Source organism: Symsagittifera roscoffensis, chromosome 4 (assembly GCF_963678635.1).
Source record: "Symsagittifera roscoffensis chromosome 4, txSymRosc1.1, whole genome shotgun sequence".
NCBI classification, from domain to species: Eukaryota; Metazoa; Xenacoelomorpha; order Acoela; family Convolutidae; genus Symsagittifera; species Symsagittifera roscoffensis.
Genome location: NC_087065.1, coordinates 58039842 through 58058596, shown reverse-complemented (window position 1 = coordinate 58058596; position 18755 = coordinate 58039842). Strand labels below are relative to the sequence as shown.

The 18755-nt window shown below is 35.2% G+C and overlaps 2 protein-coding genes across 2 annotated transcripts in view; one reads left to right on the top strand and one right to left on the bottom strand.

Annotated features, from left to right (window-relative positions):
* Nucleotides 1–18755, top strand: part of LOC134844539 (3'(2'),5'-bisphosphate nucleotidase 1-like) — a 553428-nt gene that overhangs the window by 92626 nt on the left and 442047 nt on the right. The window lies entirely within an intron of this gene.
* The window catches only part of LOC134844643 (copine-3-like), a 57875-nt gene continuing 39226 nt past the window's right edge, over nucleotides 107–18755 (bottom strand). The window contains exons 2-15 of the mRNA XM_063861434.1: nucleotides 16842–16908; nucleotides 16483–16523; nucleotides 15184–15230; nucleotides 14855–14958; nucleotides 12855–13029; nucleotides 11350–11453; nucleotides 9120–9266; nucleotides 8830–8902; nucleotides 5924–6086; nucleotides 5266–5450; nucleotides 3806–3933; nucleotides 1097–1199; nucleotides 743–877; nucleotides 107–468 (exon numbers count right to left, since the gene is read on the bottom strand). Coding sequence (XP_063717504.1) covers nucleotides 247–468; nucleotides 743–877; nucleotides 1097–1199; nucleotides 3806–3933; nucleotides 5266–5450; nucleotides 5924–6086; nucleotides 8830–8902; nucleotides 9120–9266; nucleotides 11350–11453; nucleotides 12855–13029; nucleotides 14855–14958; nucleotides 15184–15230; nucleotides 16483–16523; nucleotides 16842–16900 — 1686 coding nt within the window. The 5' untranslated portion in view covers nucleotides 16901–16908 and the 3' untranslated portion in view covers nucleotides 107–246. The remainder of the gene's footprint in view (nucleotides 469–742; nucleotides 878–1096; nucleotides 1200–3805; nucleotides 3934–5265; nucleotides 5451–5923; nucleotides 6087–8829; nucleotides 8903–9119; nucleotides 9267–11349; nucleotides 11454–12854; nucleotides 13030–14854; nucleotides 14959–15183; nucleotides 15231–16482; nucleotides 16524–16841; nucleotides 16909–18755) is intronic.

Below are 18755 nucleotides of genomic sequence, written 5' to 3'. Positions count from 1 at the left end.
AACAGAAACGAAACATGAAATTTTTTGCTTCTATTACATTATTATAAGCATTCTTGTTTTAGCTTATACATAGTTTCTGAACTTCTCAGGATAGAATCCAAAAACATTCAATTTTTATCACTGAATTAAAAGAAAATTTTAAATAAATTTGTTATACAGTATTTTGACGATAATCGCTTTTACAAAATTGTGCAAGATAGATTTCTGTGAACACAAATAACTGATTATGTCTCCATACATATAACTTCACGCCTCTTTTGGACTCTCAAGGGGAACGGCATTTTGTGCCTGCGGGAACTGCTGCATGTACGCATTGTATATGTCCATAGGGTTCAGTCCACGTGACTTCATGTAGGCTTTCACTTGTTTAGGGACCTCCGCCAGTACTGTTTTCGCCAATCTATGTTGGTTCTGAGCAATGTACGCAGGGTCAGACGTATTTCCGAAAATATCTCTCAAGGGCACGAACTGAAAACGAAACCTATCATTTCGTTGATTATTTTAGCTTGTTTGTTCGACAAGCTATTGTTTTGCATAATGTTCGATTCATGCTGGGAGTAAAACTGCAGGCATTCATGCAAAAATCATAGAATTTGTTCAACATCTTTTTTGATCAAAATGATCTCCGCGTCGTAATCTGTATTTCATTTGATTGTTTTTTTTTTCAACTTCTGGTGGGGCTCCAGCATATGAAAAACGAATAAGTCCGAATAACATAGTCTTTATCTCTTATAGAGGGTACCTGTACAATGTCCCGCTTTGCCTTCTTCCCGTTGTAATCCTCGAGAGCCTTCTTGTCTGAGTCCAGTTCTTCCATGGAATCGAAGTCCGCAATGCCGACACCCACTATTATGATAGAAATAGGATACTTGGACGCCTATGCAAAAAGTTCGTTCTAATTTTGATTTCAAAAGACAGATTCAAACCTAAAAACGTCACTTCCAATCTTATTTTCCGAAGATATGTCAAAAACATGCAACTTGAACGATATCAGAACCAAGCGTTTTTTTGCTGTATATTTTATAGATTCTTATTGGAGATTTTACCTGATAAAAAACTACAGAAATACACAAATGGGTGTAACTTCAAAAAATACCTCTACAATAGCTGCTTTAGTCTTGTCCATGTCCGTGATAGCTCCGTCGGTGATAATGAGGAGGATAAAATAGTTCAAACCAGACTGGAACTGAGATGCATTACTAAACATGATAAAACAAATAAAAGAGATTACCGGATCCGACCTGATCTATACCGCAACCGTTCTTTCTCCAGACGGACACAAAGAATAGCTTCCAGTCACTTGCAATTCATAAATGTCTACGAAAATCGGCAAAATCGGATTTTACATACACTTCAAGACAGCAAACAATACCTTCCCCATAATTTTTGAATCTAATGAAAAAAGTATCTTTTGATAAACTCGAAAAGAAATCGCCTGAGAGGATAAAAAAGGGCAACGATAGATTTTTTCAAAATAGATGATCAAATAAATTCTGTCGGGTGTTTTTTTTCAGACTGCAACAATCATCTGTTCAACTTTGATACGTGAAAGATGATATTTTGCTCGAAACTCGAATATGTCTACGAAAATCGCCAACTTCGGATTTTAAATTACACTTCAAGACGCTAAAACAAAGCTTAAAATGTTTACAAAATTGAGTTTAATACCAAATATTGCAAAAAAAAAATTCTGACCTACATAACTGCTTTAAATAACGTTTAAGAAGAGCACTCAATTCCTCTGATGAACTACTTGAATTTTTGAATGCACTTGCAAGTAAGCCAAGCAGATATTTGGCAGAAGAAAAATTTCGAAAGAAAACTAGGAGATTGAAGAAGGGGCGCACAAATGTTTGCCAAAACATAGTCTTTTTTAGCGTTTCAAGAGACCTCGGAAAATCAATTTGACCGACAAAAAAGTTGGACAACAATTCATACTTTTTTTGAAAACCTTCGAAAAAATCCTAGATCCATCCTTAAAAAACGCAACAAAAATATTACAACTACCGATAAAAACCATTCTACACAGAAGCGAATCAAAGCTTTGCACCAACTTCAAAACAAAATTGACACAGAAGCGGATGTAAAGTTTTAAAATGCAAAAAACCTCAAATTTTACATGAAATAATTTGGAGTGTAATAAACTAAAGGCCACCACACTTTGAATATAAAAACTTTGAATGTAATAAATAAATTCTATACACTAAGTTGCGTATAAATTATGCATTTTAAAAAAAACTCGCCAAAGAGAAGAATTTGGAAAATTTCTGAAATGGAATTTTAATTATCATACTGTTGAATGGAACAAATTGCTTTTTCTGGTCCAATAGATGAATTCAAAAAATCGTTAACTGAGTTAACTTATTATCAATCCAATGTCAAAGCACATTATTATCCTGCTCATTCAGCCTACTGATTCAAAAGTGCGACCAGAAGTTGCAAAATACTAACACACAACGCAACGCTCGTGTAATGAAAAACATAAGAAAAACTTATTCAATTCGCAAACTTCGAAAAAACTACAGAATAACCATTTGACAAAATCAATGAAAAAACATGCTGCAACCATAACTTTCATCCAGAACCTTCGAAACAAAAACATGAAATGAAAAAAAAACTGCAATATAATTAAAAACCCTTTATCGGCCAGAAAATTGTCCCGATTGATTCACATACAACCCCAGTTAAAACTAATAAAGAAACGTGAAATAATACCACAACAATCTTAGTGTTTGTCTTTCAAAATTTTAATCGCTGATTGTTCTTGCAAAAATTATTATTATGATATTGGAAGCAAACTACAAAGCACCACAGAAAATGCATATAGCGATAATCCTAGCTCCTCATGCTGCCAGTCTAATCAAAGGTTAACACAGAGGCAAAGCAAAGCTTCGCGCCACTTGAGATAAAATTGAGAAAAAAATCGAAAACAAAATATAAGCACAGAGGTGAAAAAATAAACTCAGATTCGAACCCGCGACCTTTGCCGTCCCAGGCATATTCAGTGCCTCTAGGCTCAGTCACCCAGTCACGCATAGAAGCTTGAATTGAATACGAACCAAGAAACAATTGAAATCTGTTGAACTAGTTGTTATCCCGAAAAAAGTCTATATTCCAGTTTGTTAACGCTTGCTAATCGCAAGCGTAACAATGCAATCACATATTTTCATTTAAATTGGTTTTATCAAAAAAGAATTCTTGACAAACATGGCAAGCAATATATTTCAGATTCAAGTTAGCAACTGAACAAAACTTAAGACGAAAATATTTGAGGACAGGGCCGACAATATTTGAGCAGACACCAGTTGAGCCGAAAAAAAAACTGATTTTCTATAAAAAAAAACTTTTAAAAGTTTCAAGTCCCCCCTGAAACTACCCAGTAGTAACCAGTACCCGCCCAGTTGTTAAATTTGAATTTTCATGAAACTGAGCATGTCAGCGGCATAGTGATTCATAAGTGCTGCATAGCCATAAGTGATTCAACTGATTTTGTTAAACTAGTTGTTAACCCAAAAATAACCTGTATTCCGATTTGAAAACGCTCTAATCGCAAGCGTTAAAAAATTTCGACTACAAAAATTTCATATGTTGATCTCTAATGTTATTCAATTTCAGGAAAACATCCGGTGATCAATAAGCATTCAGAGATAACTACCGAGCGTCAACTAATCAAGCTTTGATAAAGATCTTTTCTTTCTAGCAACGCAACATTAGCTAACTAAGCTAATATTACATGGAACGAAGACATGTATTTTTATTCGAGAGGTCAGAAAAAATAAACGCAAACGATAAGGCTGAAACTAACTAGATAGCGCAGTTGATCACTTCACTGAAGTTGGTTGGTCCAGACAATGCAGAAGAAGACAATGCGTATCGATATGCATCCAAAATTCCTTGCACCCCTTGAACGTTCGGGTTTTCCAGATTGTTGTTCTAAAATGTGTACGCAGACTGATGAGGACGTTAACTTGAAAATGTTCAAAAATTGAAACAATTAAATTAGCTAAAATTTATAGTTATTCTCTGAAAAAAGCATCATTTCCCATAACCGACTTCATACACTATTTTTACGCCAAATAAGTCGCTTTAACTTTAAAGGAAATTACGGTAGAGTTAAAATTTGCGAAATGAGCATTTTTGTTTCTATCATTCTATCATTACTGTCTCCCCTTCCCCTCAATTGTGGTTTCTCAGAAGGTTCCAAAGGATTACTTCTTTTAGTACTATTATACTACATCCACTTTTGCTTGATCTTCTTCAAAATTTTTCTAAAGACCTTTTTGACACAAATAAACCCAGGTTTTGAGGGAGGTGCATGTTTTGCATGTCTTCTCAATAAATTTTCTGCATCTTCAAAAATTTGGTGTCTTTTTGTTCCGAAGGCTTGACTATGTGAAAGGAACTATGCAGAGTGTGTTTTTCCGGCTAATTTTGACTACCTCTGAGAAAGCGTAAGGTATGCGTAGAGAAACTGCGGTATCGCATTATGGCCCTTTTGGCTGTGATTCGATTCTGAAACAAAATTCAAAATTTAGCAGACCGATATTAATCTACATTAGCCAAAAAACTCCAGCTTTTTTAAAAAAAAAACAGGTTTTGACTAGAATCGAACTCCTGTGCTTTGTTGTCTCAGGCATGGGTGTTAGAGAACCTTGGAAGAAAGCTGATTCTTCAAAAAAAGCTGAGCTGCGGAAACTTAGCCGACAAAAATAAGCGAATGGACGTTTGTCCAAAAAAGCACAAAAATTATAGGTTACAAAAGAAACAAGTCCTAGCCGGATTCGATCCTCAATATTTTGCCGTCTCAAGCAACTGTGTTACATCTACGGGTTATGCACCGGATGATTGATTGAACTTGAATTTATAGTTACCAAGCGGTAGAAAAGCCGAACAAAAAAAGCCGAGCAGTAGTCCTTCATGTCAAAAAAATTCAAAAAAAATGTAAAATAAAAAAAAATTGACAGTCCCGTTTCTCCTCAGAACACATACATGCACAAAAAAAATGTCGGTCCTAAAACGACGCAAAAAGAGGTCATTAGGTCGATATAGAATAAGCCGAAGCTTATTAAGCCGAAAAAAAGACAAAAAAAAGAGGAAAGAACGAAAGTTTAACAACGAAAATTCGGAAAACTTAACTTATCTACTTAATAAACTTGCCTTGCTCAACAAGGAGCAGCTAATAACACAAAAAGCGGCCGACATATTATCTTTTTTCAAACCCGACAAACATATCCTTGGGCGTTGTAATATGCCAGTTACACTTACGAGAGGGTAGCAGTGACTGGTGCGCTGCTGGCTGAAGAAACAGCCACCGAATCCGAACACGGGGAACAGTTTGTCCGAGTCGTACTCCTGCACCACCTGTCCCACTGAGTCTATGGCTGTAGTGTACTGGTTGTAGGGCAAGGATGGGTTGAAGTAGTGCAGGGACATAGGATGGGAGGGGTCACCTACAAAGAAAGTAGCACGGCATCAGCATATGGACTCCTTTGCACATGCATTAGGTATTTTCTGCTACACGGCCAAGACATGAAAAACAGTTCACGTCAAAAAATAGGATTTTGACACCGCATACGGAAACCCCGCAGCAATAAGTCGCATATCACTATTATAAAAAATCGCTTAACTGCTACATTGATATTAATCCAGGAATTGCATATTTTTTCACCAGAAAAATGAGGACTATATAAACAAATGCCCCTTTCAGATAACTGATTTAACACTTGCTGTGAATCAACGTAAGCTCAGACAGTTTTGCATTATCATCAAAATAACATGAGCTCCAAATATGAAATGTTACATTTCAAAGACTTTGGATGTGGTTACTTAACTGTTTAGATCATTATTTACTGAACGCATGCAAATATTCCATGCTATTACTCTCCGTTTGATCCAGTAAAGTTGAACACATGCTATTACTCACCGTTTGATCCAGTAAAGTCGATAGCAACAGAGAATCCCAGCTGGAGTCCAGACTGAAGGTAGTGGGAGAATTCCCAGTCCTCTTCTAGACGATAGGACTCCAGAAGCAACACCCCACTGTGCTTATACGAACTCTTCTTAGCCTTTTTCTTCTCATTGATCAGCTAGAAATATCGGTACAATTGCTTTAGTTCAAACCAAACACATATTCAATCAAATCGATTTTTACCAATAAAAAATATTATTGACACAGAAGCGAAGTTGCATTTCGCACACGCAAGCAAAAATATGACCGATAACGCTACTGGGAAAAACTGAAAGATTAAAACTTGAGTCTACAAATCTTCTTAAGTGCCGCACGCCAATTATGAGTCTACATAATTGCTAGGTGACACAAGCCAATTATGACGCATTAGCAGTACCAGTCATTTGAAAAAAAAAAAGAAATTTACCAACTAATCTCCCTCAATTGATAGAGCGGATGCACTTTAACTAGAAAACGAAATAGTTTATTAAAAACATCCGACCCTGCCCAGGTTAAAACCGCCTTTTTTGTTGCGGGTCTAATTCCCTACCTCTACGCTACAGATCCATGATACTTTGAAGCTTAAGTGCTATTTGTAATATAAGCGTCTGTGTTAATATCTCCAGCATTGGCTGTACTTAAAAGCTGGTTATTGATCAAAATGAACTCTTTCAAAATGAACACATTTTGTCGCAAAAAATTTGCGTTGCAACAACATTTGCGACTTAGGTTGAAAAAAAAAAGAAAATTCATACTATAACTCAAGCTTTGAGGGTGTAATGATATAAAATATAACACAGAGGCAAAGCCGAGCTTCGCACCACTTGTGATACAACACAAACATGAAAAAATATGAGTCGACAAAAATGACAAAATGTTGAAAAAAAACTAAGTGAACCAAAATTTTCGAATATATCGATTAAGACAAATAGAGGCTCAGCTAAAGCTAACATTGCATGTTTGATATTTTAAAAATATGTTGTACTGATGCGGGAAGAAATTCAAAAACTGGACTTTGTCCAAAACCTTTTGTTTATCTACCAAAATACCTGAGAACAGTGAAAACTTATGATACTGGAATTTTCTCAAAAACATCAAATTCTTCTAGCAAAAAATTAAGGCGTCATCACTTGTGCAGCAAAAACTCTAGCAACTGGTTCTTTCGATTGAACTTTTCATTTCAGATTTGATAGGGTAGTTTAAAAAAAACTCAAAAAGTTTCGATAAAACTATGAAAAATTGATAAACGTGACTTTCCAAAATCTATGATTTTTTTTCTACAAAAAACAGGTTGCGGCCACTCAAGTAGAAAAATTCCCAAAACCTGGTTTCTGGACTGAACACTTAATGTGAGAATTGGCATGCTAGTTTTCAGGTTAAGTCAAAGAGTTTCCAAAAAAATAGTCGTTTCAAAATTGTGACTCAACGGAAGGCCATTTTCCAAAAAAATTGTGGTTTTTAATTATGGAGGTGGGAATTCAACAACAAGTTGTTTTGATTAAACCTATAATATAATATTTAGCAGGACAGTTATCGAGGGTTTGAAATTTCCGAGAACCATAGCTTTTTGTGTAAGAAACATTGAAAGTAGCCGCGCCGCCTATGCAGAAGAGAATCACGCAACCTGTATTTTCGATGAAACATAAAAACTAGGAAATGGGAAGGTAATTCGAGAAAGTCAAAAAAACTTCAGAAAACGGTCAAAAAACAAAAACGTTGATTTTTCCAAGGGTCAAAACTTTTAGAGTAAACAAATTGGGCGTAGAGGGGCATGACAAAGAAATTCCCACAATTCGTTCTTTGGATTGAGCCCAAAATCGCAGATATGGAAGGTAAGTTTTCGATAAAGTCAAAAAACTTTAAAGAAAAAACTGTCAAAAAATCAAAATTTTGACTTTTCCGAGGGCGATACTTGACAACACTTGCAATACCATGATACTTCCTCACAGCAGAAAAGTCCGTTATGTGGTAACTAAGCTGACAAAATTTGAGCAGACAAATGAAGGTCCGACAAATCGATTTCTACCAGAAAAAAAGTTTCAATTGCATATGTACTAAACAAAAAAGGTCCAGCCGGAATTCGAAACTAGGACCTAAGGGTGCAGTGGCAACCGCGTTAACTCTAGGCAACGTGCGAAAGATCTTGGAAGTTGCTAGGATTCAATAATAAAGCAAGTTGGAAACTTGTAGAAAAAAAGTTGTTTACGGGAAAAAAGCAGAATTCCCGATTATATAAATCATAGTGATAAATCAAAACGAACGAATAAACGAATAAAACTATCAATACCGTGCAATTTCCAATAAACCGATGTAAAATAGGCCGAAACTGATCAACCTGAGAAAAACAGAAAAAACAAAAAGTGAAATTTAAAAAAGACTTAAAAACTAATAAGTTTTTAAAGCCCGATCCACTTCATTACACACACGCACACATTTTTTCCGTTCATTAAATTACAAAATATGAAGCCAATAAGCCGACATAAAACTGGCCGAAACTTATTAAACCGAGAAGAAAAAGGGGAAAAATGAAAGGAAAAAAAATAAAACAAATGAAATTATACAAAAAAAATTGAGTTGGTAAAATTACAACAAACATGATAAGTAAATTTCGAAAAGGACAGATATTCATAAAGCTAAAGTGCTCAAAATATGTCTGTTGCAGTTTCCAACAGAGAGACGACTGCTGCAGTTCAGAGTGCAACGTGCTGAAAATGATGATCTGGAAATTGGAGATTATCCTGTGGAAAAAGTTGTATACGGGAAAAAAGTATATTACCCGATTACAATACCCTTGCTTACCATAAGCGTAATCATCCCCTCATCAAGTAGTTTTCATCCTAAGACTGCGAAAAAAAGCAACTATCAAAATAACTGTTATTTACCAGAAACTCCTTTTTATTAACTTCTGCGAACAGTTCAGCAGTTGTTGTCTCGAAGGATCCAATCAAGTCATGACTAAAACAATAATAGATTCAATTATCATTTAGTTTTAAAATCTAATAAAATTGGTTGGGTAGATTCACAAACTGAATTAACAAGAGAATGTGACCTTTCTTAGTTTTTCACAAATTGCTTCGTCTTTAGTTATACAATCCATTACGAAAAAAAGAGTTCCGGATGAGGGGAAAATCCTCAATTTCAAATACACTCAAGAACAACTTTTCCCACCTACCCTCCGTCCGAGTCAAAGTCAAAGCACTCTATTTTGAGTGGGAGTTGTGCATTATTGTCGCAGAAGGTGGCGCAGTTGATGGTGAAGGGGGGCCAGTTGGGGTTGAGGTCATTGTCCACCACGGCCGTCTGGCCTACAGGTGTGAAGCTGAAAGCACGTCAATCAATAAACTATTGTTAATCCGACCGTTTTTGAAACTGAGAAGGAACTTAGTATTCGGGTGCGTTAATGTTTTTGTTCCGACCATTTGAAAAATGGGGAAGAGCTTTGTATTCGGGTGTTTTAACTTTTTTTCTTTTTGTTTTCAACGCAAAATCAGGCACCACAAATAATCATCGGACTGGGTTGAGTGATATAACATATTAAAGCTCTTTCAGTCGTGATTCGAACCATCTTTAAAAATATCCAAAAGAAATTTTTGATTTTTCGTCTTAATTCGAGCGCATAAAGCAAGCGAGGAGGCTTACAACAGATGAATTATTCCTAATTAAAGACACCCTATAACTTAATTTTAAGCAAGTAAAACTAGTTTTTGAACTTTTTTTGCTTCATTTTGGGAACCAAAAACTTCAAAAAAATCAAAAATTTTCTGCAAATTTTTTTTAAAAGTGTAGTCATTTTTTTACAAGAATTTTTGTCCAATTTGCCTGTATTACAATGACTCTCTAATGTGCTTAAATTACATTTTAACGTCGGATCCTTTTATCACACCAAGCAGAAAAAACTACACTAATTTGGAAAAAAAATCTTTCTGAACCGTAAATTTCTTAAGACCATGGTCGGAACATTCTGTGCTACTTGCACAGTAACCGGCTATCCTTGTTTTCTTTTTTTTGTTTTCCACGCAAAATCAGCTACCACAAACAATCATCGGTGAGAGTTGAGTGGTATATCATATTAAGGCCCTTCCAGCCGTGATTCGAACGACATTGAAATTTTCCAAAAAAATTCCCAGTATTGAGAAAATCTGGTTCTTTGAATTTTGATTTTTGAATTCTTTACGCAATTATATAGTTCTCGAATCACACCAACCACTAAAAACGACACTAATGTGAAGAAAATTTAAAAAATGTTTCCTATTTTTTTTAAGGAATATGGTTGGAACAATCTGTGCTACTTGCACAGCAACCGGCTATCCTTATTTTTATTTGCGCCCACCCCATTTACTCCTTACTACATGGGACTTTACTTCCGTGGGGAAATAGACTTTTTCTCATCTATTTTACGCAAGCCCGTTCCCATTAAGGATGCAGAGGAGACTTCAACCCCTTCAACAGTTACCGAAGTGGAACTCGAAACCACGACCTTTGTGTAAATAGCCCTGCGACCAACCCACTTGGCTACGGCCACTCTCTACAACTAGAGACAAGAGATAACAATTTTTTGGAAAACTGAAAATTTTCGATATTTTCTGTCGTGTTTTTTTTGGTCGTCAATTTTGTTTCTTTTTAGACCAGCAATATCAAGTTCAGCTCAAACCTTCAAATGTATAAGCCATTGCGATACAAAGCAAGAAAGCTGCAAAAAACAGCAAATGTCGAAAAAACTAGATCTATCCAAACTAATCCGGCTATTTTGAAACAGAAACATGCCAAGACAATAGAATGTGAAACACGCATCGGAAAAAAATGCCAAGCAGTGAAAAAGCCAAAAATGCATTAGCAAAATCCATTTATGCCGAAAAAAAGTCAACAAGATTTAAGTTAATAAGTCCCCTTCACCTTCAAAACACAGACACGCACACACAAACTTTTTTTGAAAAAAAAAGAAAAAAAAGCCGAAAAAAACGAAGACTAATAAAAAAATTATTAAGTTCCCTTCACTCTCAAAAAGCAGACACACAAACACATAACTTTTTTCATCCGTCGAAAGATAAATGAAATATGAGGCCATTTAACCGATTAACTATAGGCCAAAACCTATCAAGCGATAAAATAGGAATAGAAAAAAGCCGGAAAAAATTGTTGTCATGAAAAACTATAATTACTATAATAATTTTTAGCATTTTAAAAAAAAAAATTTGAATTTATTATCAACTGAAACTAAATTTACCATTTCAAATTTTGACCATTCTGTGAACAAAATTACCTACGTCAAAAAGCATAGCACCCGATTGCAATACCTTTGCTTCTCGCAAGGGAAAACATAGAAATTCAAGAAAAAATGTCTATTACATGATAAAATAAAACAGATCTTTAGATTATTAGCGAATCATAATAATAACACTAACCCTGTCTCTGTCTGCTTGTGGAAGATCAGGAACGGATCGGACTTTCCGAAGAATCCGTCTTTATTGTCTAGGCCACGTGCAATGAAATTGAAGACATAGCTTTGCTGTTAACACAAAAAATTACATCGAAGAGTTTGTATGATTGGTGATCTCTGCGCATCTTGTACTCTCACTGAGTAGAGTTAATGGAGATCAAGTTAACATCGCAGCCATTTCCAGTCAAATCTTAACAATCTTTCCTGACAAAAAATAGGAAAGGCCTCCGAAATAAAGCTCAAAACTTATTGAAGAAGCGTTCAAGAGAGCGGAAAATTAAAAACTCATAGCATTCGAAGACATCTGTGCCGAGTTGGAATTAAAGATATCTTTAACAGCAAAATTCAGAAGCAAATACGACTTGCCTAAGCTGATAGAGAATATCCAGACCAAGAGAAACAAGATCCCTTTTTCGGACCATGAAAGCCCTGAAAAAGGTCTGACATTGTGGCACACGAGACTGACATAATTTGTCAAAATTAACGCAGACTCTGAAAATCCGCAGATCAGTTGCTGTCTCGGTTTGAGGAGCAAAGATGACCATTTCGTTTCTCTCAAGATATCTTGCGAGAAAGACAAACAACCCAGTTAGAAAAAAGGACTGAGCCGAAGGAGAGCCGGAAACGGAAAGTCGATACCTTTCAAACTGCAGCACAAAACTCGAAGCAGGAGAAACATTGGAGTCCCAGATAGATTAGAGGTTCCGTGCAAGAGAAGAACCTATTCAATTTTATCGTCATCAGGTACTGAAACAAAACTTGAATCTCTTCTAAAATAGATTGACAGAACTGACTTCAGAATAAGCAATAAGATGTTGTTGGCTAAATGCCGCTTAAAATTATTAAGTAGAAAATTTCCTGGTCCTTGAGAAAGAAAAGGATAAGCAACCAGGGCGGGATCTTTCATTCAAGGAAAATCATCTGTAAGAGGTCTCTAAGACCACAAATTTCAGGCAAGTAAATCGTCAGCAATTCACATGCAAGAGAGCACTTGAGCCAGTTATCTCTTCGAAGTTAGATTGACAGAACTGACCTCAGAATAAACAGTTTTATCTTGTTGTCTAAATGCCGCTTGAAGTTTATTAAGTCGAAAATTTCTGAGTCCTCCGAAAACGGATATTCACCCAGGACAAAACTCCAGCGATTCGCCTGCACGAGAACATTTGAGCCAGTGCACTTTAGGTGGATCTTGATAATCAAAAATCTTTAGCAAGAGCATCTGCAACAAATTTTTTTCTAATAAATAACGCAGATAAATGACCAGTCCAAGCTATCAGCCTGAAAGTCTTTCGTTCGAACACCACGAGATCATTCAAGTATTCGCTCAATATCAAGACACCCACCGTATAAATGCGTTCCACTTTTCATTCATGGTATAAAAAAACAGTGAAATCATAACAAATCATAGCATAAGCTGGCCTTCGCATTAGAGCCAAACTGACAAAATGAATGCAACCAAGTTTTATTCACCCTACAGTCGACCGTTTCTCGTGCGGTGACATGTATCTTGGACTTTCCATTGCCCGATTTCTCCAACAGCCTCCCCTGTCTCAGTCGACCTTGCACTACTTCTGCAACAGACACCTTCAGCTGGCCCAGTTTGTCTGCCTTGTCAGGGTTACTCGTAGCGTCATCGCAGTCGTATCTGATCAGAAAAAAGACATGCGGCATATTTTCCGACATAATTTTGATATTGAATCGATATTTGATATCGATAGTGAAAAAAATGCTAGATAAACTTCATGTAAAATCTGGCCCCATAAAAGCTAAGACACCCCGTAAGATTTTAAAATAATAATAATAAATTAAATCTTTCAAGTACAACATATTTCAGTCAAATCATTCGTTTGTAAACTAGCTTCTGACATTGGGACTGGAGCGTAACACTATCTTTGAACTATGAAGAGCCATTTTTTTCCAAATATACTTCAAACGCGGATAAATTTATTGTTAGTGAAAAGATTTTAAGGTAGAAAATTTGTAAAAGATGCAGTGCCAACTAACCGTTTGGCTATTTCCAGTTGCCCCTTTTTTCAGTTGTCCCAAACTGATTTATTTTACATACAAGGAGCGTGAGAAACTGGAAAAGAGCCGCCGTTTTACTTACAGAACTGAAACTTGTTCTATTAGCGGTTATTGCCTCTACTAACTGTGCTCAAGCCCGGAGAACCCCCGAAAATGCACACATCGGCAAAAAAGACGGCAGCAAAAGCTGTAAGACGGGCAAAAATGGGAAAATGCGAAATAAGTCAAAAAAGTGCCTTGAAACAAAACCAATTTCAAACAAGGATAGCAAGTTCCGACCACAAAAAAAAACATAAATTTTTTTGCCAATTGTTGTTTTTGTTTGTTGGGCTAGGAAATCAATATATTCGATTGTAAGAGTATATACAATACACATATCTGACAACGATTTTAATCAAAAAGCTGGTAGAAAACAAAAAAAACTTCGGCTACGGGATCTGAACAGGAACGTCTTGGCTAAGATTCACCAGCCGTGTGCTCTTAATCACGGCGTCTTCGATAGGTCTAGGGCAAAATCCGAAATGTCATTTATCAACTATGTCAAACATTCAAAAATTTACAAAAAAAATATTACGTAATAATTTGACGCAACACTTTCAAAAACAAGAAATAACTCAATTAGCCAGTTTTAATTTAGCCTAATCTCAGTTTCCATTCGCCGGTGCGCCTGAATCGCCGCTGTACGGCGATAACCAGATCCAACTTTCATCTAGAGGTCTACCTTCAAATGGTCTACCTTCAAATAGTCATATAGAGGTCTATCTTTGCTCGCAACGTTGACGCGACTGCTGCGGTCACTATTAGTTCGGCCAATCAGCATTTTCTAAGCGCGCGGAAGAAATCGGATCTTTGCCGTACTTTGTAAAAAATGTCGGATGTTTTCCCTGTTTTTCGGGTGTTTGCATCACGTTTTGGTTTTTCGGATGTTTGACAAATCGAATGTTTGCACGGTACCCGTCTCGATAACACCATTTTCAACCAAAATTCAACTTAAGCTACTTTTGAGGCAAGCTAAACTGAGGCAAGCTTCATATTTCACGAAGTTGAAAAGTCAAACACTGCTAACTTTCAAGGAAAGAAAACAGAAAGAAGTATAAGTATTATCGAATGTTTTCTCAAATGGGCTCTGACCAAACCCCCCCCCCCCCCCACCCCCTATCGCAAATAAGAATCAATTTTATGGTGAAACGAGTGGTTTCACCAGGTAAATTATGAAGACCAAATATGTTTGTCATGCTCGATGTCAATTTTCAAAGCAATCGGACTACGAGAACCAAACTTTTGCTGGTGAAAAATTTGTGCGAAAGGAAATTCAGGGAACTTGGTCCATTGCCTTAGAGTGAAACAACTCATCTGAGCTAAAAAGAAAACTTCGAAAAAGAATGCATATTTTGAATCATTTTAATAGATAAACAAGGTTGGTTCATTACAAAAAATTTACTCACATTTTAAACTTGAGCATCTGCTTGGTTTCAAATTTGTAGGTGACTAGCAGTTTGGTGGTAAACTCAGGATCTAGACAGTTTTCCACTCGCTCAGTGCGTCCGATCTGAAAAAAAAAATTCAATTGATATTGATTTTTTTAGTCGCCAGAAAATATTCCACTGAAACAAACGGCGACAAAGTGCATTCGCTGTTTGAATTCATCGCATCAGTATCAATAGCGCTCGAAATTTTAGCGTTGACAGGCAAAGAAGCAACAAACACTCGGAAAGATTTCAAAAGAAGGTAGTTAAAAATCTAACAGAATAGACATTAATTCGATTTAACTCACTTCCTCGAACTTCCCACTGTCTTCATTTTGCAGACTCAGAATACACACTGAAATATATTCAAAGTAAGTTAGAAAAAATTCAGTTGCTGTCAAAATAGCAAAAAATCTAGCCAGCTATATTTCAGACCGCCTTTACGAAACACGGGAGAAATGGTTTGAAAACTTTTCATCGGAGCTCAAAGCACAATTCAAAATTCAAAATATATGATAATCACTCGAGCCAATTCCTTGCTTATTTTGATAAAGTATTATCAAAAATGGTTTCAATTTTTGTTTTCCCTCTTTTTTTAAGCTAATTTCTTTCGTTGAATATTTATTATCTCCCTTAAAACGCATGAAAGCACGTAAATTTTCACATTGAGGTGAAGCCAACTTTCACAACATTTTGCAATATATCAAAATTCTGAGGAAATAAAAGCTTAATCTTTTGGAAACACTAAAATTTTCTATATCTTCGAGTGAAGCAGAAGATTGACAAAAATCCTTAATCAAACACAAAAATTTTAAATCATCGGTTGAAAAATCTTATTTGAAAAAATCTCATTCTAAATCTCATTTGAAAAAATGAAATCATACAATAATGTTGACACAAAAAGAACTTGAATTATTTTTCAAAGATTGTTATCAGATGAAGTGCCATTTGGAAGCTTCGTACCACTTGCCATATTATAAATATGTTTGGTTTTAAGCGATGCGCGCAAGAAAACTGTACGTAACAAAACCGCTTAACATTTGAAGACCACTAGCTTGAGTGGAAGCTGAAGGCTAAAACTGTATATTCAACAATTTTCAAAGTTTAGGTTTTTCAGGAGTAACCAAGACACATTCATCGAAATTTTAGTAGTTCAAAAAACCAGTTGAACATTTTTTTCGCCAAAAAAATAGAATAATTGTAGTTTTAAAATTTGTCATCAGATGGAAAAGTGAATAACAATAAACTAAGAAATGAAGCGCCATTGATTGATTAATTATAAGGTATGCCAAAATAAATTGGCGAAAAAGGAAGCCAACATGAAAAACGCTGAATTCTTACTAGCGGAAACAAAATGATTTTAACCAACTAAACAATGTCTTCCCCAATTGGTTGATAGAGGAGATTGTTCACTTGGTCCTTAAAAAGAACGGAATCATGAAAAGTTGCTTTTAAGACATTTACGAGTGTTTTTTCGCAGCTCATATCACGACTGGAAGAGTTTTGTAATATAGTACCATATCAGGTGGTACCTGATATGGTAAGAAAAAAACAACATAACCCAAAGTTTCTCCTCCTTTTCGGCGATAGAGACCAAAAATTCTTACTTGGATCTGACTTGGAGCCGAAGTCCGCGTCTCTGAGAGACCTGAAATACACAAGAAGTTTTGAAAAAGTTTATCACAGTTTCATCAAATCCTCCTTTGTCGCTAGGATAATTCAAAAAATCAATTTTATGCATTAAAACATTTTCACCACAACTATCAAATAGATCGTCGCATCCGAAAAGAAGTAATCGACTGCGTTAAACATGATGAGATTTAAAAAACAACAATAAAAAGGTGAGAGCGAATCGATACAGAACCCTCGTCTTATGGTATAATGTTGCAAAAATTTAAAAGTCAAATGATATAAAATGCATAAATGCTTACTAAATTATTTTTATAAGCAGAAAATTAAAACTTACGAGCACTTTATAGAAAGCTCTATTCTAGAGCTCAAATCACTGACGACAGAAGGCGGCATTACGTTCTGAAAAATCAAAAACTAACAGCTAGACTGAACTGTCGAACTATTAAAATTGAAACTACCGGATAAACGCGCATTTTCAGACTATATTTTTCTTGTACAAACGAGAAACAAGTCTTCAGTTATTTGTTCTTTTATGATAAACATAATAAACATGATAAGTAAGTACATTTTAAAAAAAAATTGCTCAATTGGTAGTCAGGCGATTTTTTTTGCGTGTTTTAAGTAGGCTATAGCGTTAACAACAACAATCTGAAACTTACAATCATACAACTAGAAGACAAATAGTAGTAGTTTGCGCAGACCAAGATCACCCTCTGTGGGAAGCGTTCGCGTGTTTGGTTATTAGTATAAAATTAATTTTCTAATTACAAACAGATTAATATCAGATTATTCACTTATTTTTCATTAGTCCCCTTCCTGTATGTGCACAAACTATTTTTGATAATTATATACCAGATTTGTTGAAACACCAACCCTATATCAAAAAATATTATATAGCTAAGTAAGGATAGCCGGTTACTGTGCAAGTTGCACAGAATGTTCCGACCACAGTCTTAAAAAAACAAGGTTTTTTCAAACTATTGCCGTTTTTTTTGGCGTTTTGTGATCAAAGAAGCTGAATAAAAAACTGGAGATCAGGTATATTCCGCAGGCATAATAAAATAAGCAAATTGAAAATTTACTAGAAAAACGAAAAAATCAAAAAAAAAAATTTCGAAATTTTTTTGCAGTTTTTCGAATTTTTGAAAACTTTGATTCCAAACAGGCGCTAAAATGCTCAAAGTACATTAACATTACTCAAGTAAAACTAAGTTTTTACGTTTTAAAATAAGATATTGTAAGCTTTTACACAATAAAAAAAAGACTGCTCGCTCGATTTATTCGCTGGAAATCAGACGAAAAATCAAAAATTTCAAACCGGTTTTTCTCGACACTGGGAAATTTTTTTGAATTTTTAAAATGTGTTTCGAATCACGACTATAAGTCTTTAGTTTGATATATCACTCAACCCGGTCCGATGATTAATTGTGGAACCTGATTTTGTGTGGAAAACAGAAAAGGAAAAAACCAAGACACACCCTATGACAAAGTTCCTGCACATTTTCAATGGTCGGAACAACAAGTACAACTAAAAACCACACTAATTCAAAACCAAATTATTTACTGTAATGAAAAAATGAAAACGACTCAATTTATTTTACTATTTTGTAAATAATGACAGAAGACGATTTTAGTTTTATCTTTCGTAGATATTTTACATAATGAAAATATTAAAAAATGCATAATGCTTAAAAAAGTAGCATCACAGTAAAACAAAATACCCCAGTTTTTCAAAAACGAGAAAAGACCTTCAAGAAAATGTTGATTAATGATAAGTTAAACTATTCCGGAATTTTGTACTTTTTATACTTCTTGCCAGTTTACCTACACAATACCAACATGCGACAAAACAAATGGTGTTAAAAATTTGGATTGTAATTGTTTTACTAAAAAGCAAGATATCCATTTTGGACTTCTCCCACTGATAAGATTCAAAAAACATGTGTCAATATTCACTTTCTGCGTAGTGACGATGCCAGAAAATTTTTAAAAACTTTTGCAGACTACAGCAATCAGAAAGCTTGTTTACATTAACAACTGCCTTTTTGATGAAAGATAACAGTTTAACTATTCCGGAAGTTTTCATTTTTTGACAGTTTTGGCCAGTTTTACAACCCAGTGCTAACATACGACGAAATAAATTGTGTTAAAAGTTTCGATGAATTTTGTTTTACTCATACACCAAAATATTAATTTTGGACTTCTCTCACAGATAAGATCAATAAATATGTCAATTTATTCAATTTAT